Raw genomic sequence first — 4,138 nt, 5'->3', positions numbered from 1 at the left:
AGCTTCGTCGCGCCGAGCCAGTTGATCGCCAAACCAGATCACCTTCTTGGAAACTCCTTGGTTTTATCTTGGAGTTAAATCGCCGGGTCATTCGTTGTTTACACGCTTCAGCGATGACTTGGGATTTCTCTCGGACCTCATCCACGATGTCTAGTTCAGCTCGGATTGCGCCGTTGTTAGACTCCTCATGAAAGTGTGTTCGTCGGAACGAAGGTTCGCCAACCTCGACTGGAATCATAGCATCCGTGTCGTATGCCAGCCGGAATGGAGTTTCCTTTGTGCTTGATTGAGGTGTGCACCTGTATGCCCAAAGAACTTCAGGAAGCTCTTCGGCCCATACTCCCTTTGCCGTGCCAAGCCGTTTCTTCAACTCGGTGAGGATAACCTTGTTAGCAGCTTCGGCTTGACCGTTGGACTGTGGGTGCTCGACAGAAGTGAACCAGTGTCGGATGCCAAGGTTTTCAAGAAAGAAGTTGAATTTCTTATCCGTGAATTGCAGTCCATTATCGGAGATGATTGTGTATGGGATGCCGAACCGGGTGATGATATTTTTCCATACGAATTTTTGAACATTAGTTGCTGTAATGGTAGCTAGCGGCTCGGCTTCAATCCATTTAGTAAAATAATCAACGGCCACTACCAGAAACTTGCATTGACCTTTAGCGAGTGGAAACGGGCCGAGAATATCAATGCCCCATAAGGCAAACGGCCAAGGGGCGCTGACCGAGTGGAGCTGCTCGGCCGAGGCATGTATTAGGTTGCCATGCTATTGGCATTGCTTGCACTTCTTCACATATTCGGCGCAGTCGATTTTCAAGGTCGGCCAATAGTAGCCGGCTCTCAGCACTTTAGCAGCTAAGGTTCTTGCACCAGAGTGTGATCCACAAATTTCTTCATGAACTTCTCGTAGAACATAGTCGGCTTGTGGCTGGTCAAGGCATTTTAATAAGGGTGTAGAGAACCCTCGTCGGTATAGTTCACCGGCAATTACAGAGTAACGTGCTGCTTGAGTTCGAACTTTCTTGGCTTCCAACGAATCAGACGGTTCAGAACTGTTGATGATGTAATTAATGATGTTGGTCATCCATGAACTTGTCGATCTTTCAATCGGCATGCACTCTTGTGGAATACTTGATGCAGGTAGTTCCAAGTCAATGGTTGACTGAAGCTGTCCTGGTTTTCGGCTACTAGCTAATCGGGCTAGTTGGTCAGCTCTCTCATTGTGACACCGTGGTGTGTGTTGGACTTGTACTTCGTGAAACTGATCCTTCATTGCCTTGAACATGTGGTAATACTTCAACAAATGCGCGTCTTTGACTTGAAAGTTGTCATTGACCTGTTCGGCCACCACCTTCGAGTCAGTCCAACACACAACTTTTGTAGCACCCATCTCGGCAGCCAACCTCATGCCGGCAAGCAAAGCTTCATATTCTGCTTGGTTATTAGAGGTCTTGAAGCCGAATCGCAACGATTGTTCAAGGGTAATTCCGGATGGGCTTTCCAAGATTATGCCGGCACCACTTCCTTGTTGATTGGACGACCCATCCACATGCATAGTCCAAGCGGTATCTTCAAACTGGCCGAGTGGGGATAATTCATTAACAAACTCGGCTAAGCTTTGTGCTTTGATGGCCCCTCGAGGCTCGAAACGGATATCAAACTCAGAGAGCTCAACTGACCATGCCATCATTCGGCCGGCTAATTCTAGTTTTCACAGTACTTTGGCAATCGGACAATCTGTTCGGACTACGACGGTGTGACTCTGAAAGTACTGACGGAGACGCCTAGCCGCATACATGAGTGCCAACGCTACCTTCTCTAGCAGTTGGTATCGTCGTTCGGCATCTTGAAACACTCGGTTAATGAAGTATATCGGTTGCTGTTGTCCGTCATGTTCCCGTATCAAGCTGGCGCTTATGGCTTCGCCCGAAACCGCCAAGTACAAGATTAGTTCTTGGCCGGATGTTGGCTTGGTCAATACCGGGGGAGTGCCGAGGCATTTCTTGAAAAGTTGAAAAGATATTTCGCATTCTTCTGTCCATTGAAATTTGTTTGCCTTTTTCAAAAGGCCAAGGATCGGCTTGGAAGTCTCGGCCATACATGGTAGGAAACGAGATAAAGCTGTTAGTTGACCAGCTAACTTTTGGACCTTTTTCAAGTTTGATGGACTCCTTATGTCGATGATAGCTTGGCATTTGTCCAGGTTAGCCTCGATGCCCCGACTTGACAACATGAAACCTAAAAACTTGCCGCCTGAGACGCCGAATACACACTTATCGGGATTAAGTCTCATCTGATGTTTCTGAAGGGCCCGGAAGACTTCGGCGAGATCGGTTACATGGGCAAGTGTGTCGGCCGATTTGACAACCATATCATCCACGTAAACTTCCATATTTCTCCCGATTTGATTGCCGAATATCTTGTCCATGAGCCTTTGATATGTGGCCCCAGCATTCTTCAGGCCGAATGGCATTACTTGGTAGCAGTAATTGGTAGATTCTGTAACAAATGCCATTTTGTCTTCGTCTCGGGGGTACATTCAAATTTTATTGTAGCCCGAGTATGCATCGAGGAATGTTAGGAACTTATGACCAGCCGCACCATCCACCAATCGGTCTATGTTTGGCAATGGATAAGCATCCTTGGGGCAGGCTTTGTTCAAATCTGTGTAATCAGTACACATTCGCCATTTGCCATTCGACTTCTTGACCATGACAACGTTGGCCAGCCATGTTGTGTATTGGATTCCTCGAACGAAATCTGCTTCAAGGAGCTTAGACGTTTCGGCTTCAACCGCCTTTTTCCTTTCTTCCCCCATTTTTCTCTTACGTTGGGCGACCGGTTTGGCCTCCCGGCACACTGAGAGTCGATGGCATAAGAAGTTAGGGTCAATCCCGGGCATGTCGGCCGGCCTCCATGCAAAGAGGTCTTTGTTTTTCTTTATCACATTTTTGATTTCACGCCTTTCGGTCTCGGACAGGTTGGAACCTAGGTAGGTGACATGCTGGTTGGTCGGCCCGATAATCAGTGGGTACCGATCTTCAATCGGCTCGACCCTCTCATCTTGCTCCATCCGAGGGTCGAAGTCTACAACCGTTTCGAGGTCTTGGGCTACCGAATGCACGCGTTTCTCTCGACTCGGCTCGGTTGCTCCGAGGCGGGGCAACAGGAGACTAGCGAAATAACATTCCCTGGCCACTTTTTGATCTGCATGTACTGTGATGATTCAGCCTGATTCAGAAGGAAATTTCATGGCTAAGTGCGGGGTTGACACAATCGCACCTAACCTGTTGAGGGACGATCTTCCAAGAAGAATGTTATATGACGTGTTAGCATGCACAACCACGTACTTGATCGGGATGTCTTTGACTTCGGGTCCATCAGAACAAAAACGAGTGGATAACTTGATGTATCATTTCGTTTGTACTCGCTCACCAGAAAATCCAACCAGCGGCTCATTGTATGGGATCAGTTCGGCTTCCGGGATGCCGAGTTGCTTGAAGGTATTCCAGTAGAGGATATCGGCCGAACTTCCTTGATCGACCAATGTCTTCCGAACGATGCAGTTGTGGATCTCCACGTTGATGACCATGGGATCGTCCTGATCAGGATCGATGCCCTTGAAATCAGCCTCAGTGAATGTGATGGCCGGCAATCTCTGCCAGGTGCACTCAACCGCATGGACAGTTCGGACAGCTCGTAAATGTCTCTTCTGTGCTGAGGAGGTGGATCCTCCGCCCGCAAATCCACCGGCAATAGTATTGATGACCCTTTGGGGTTGAGTTGTGGGCTCGACTTCTCTTCGGTCTCTCGACCGGCTTCGCTCCCTGTGAGGGTGTCTATCAGATCTCTCTCGGCCATGTTGTTCCCCACGATGCCAGTGATCATCGCGTCTGGGAGAGCGGGGCCGATCGACAAAACGTTGAAGCTGCCCTTGCTTGATTAAGTCCTCGATTTTATCTTTAAGAGCCACACAATCCTCAGTTGAGTGACCTCGGTTTCGGTGATATTTGCAGGACTTGGTTGTGTCGGCGCGTGGAGGGGTTGACGCTCATTTTGGCACTGCCAAAACCTCTGAAGCGAGTGCCTGATCTAGGACAGCAGATCGGCTAGCGTTCAATGGAGTGTAATGAGAATA

The 4,138-nt window shown here is 48.7% G+C and overlaps 1 protein-coding gene across 1 annotated transcript; it reads right to left on the bottom strand.

Moving 5' to 3' along the window:
* Window positions 1-766: 766 nt before the first annotated feature.
* LOC145956272 (uncharacterized) lies at window positions 767-1,687 on the bottom strand. The gene has a single exon (XM_083071844.1). The coding sequence runs from the start codon at window positions 1,685-1,687 to the stop codon at window positions 767-769; it is 921 nt and encodes a 306-aa protein (XP_082927970.1).
* Between the last annotated feature and the right edge of the window lie 2,451 nt (window positions 1,688-4,138).

The sequence above is a fragment of the Cajanus cajan genome, chromosome 3, assembly GCF_000230855.2.
Source record: "Cajanus cajan strain Asha chromosome 3, NIPB_CcT2T_4, whole genome shotgun sequence".
Taxonomy (NCBI): Eukaryota; Viridiplantae; Streptophyta; class Magnoliopsida; order Fabales; family Fabaceae; genus Cajanus; species Cajanus cajan.
Note: the sequence above shows the minus strand (reverse complement) of the source record. Positions and strands in the feature narration are given on the sequence as shown.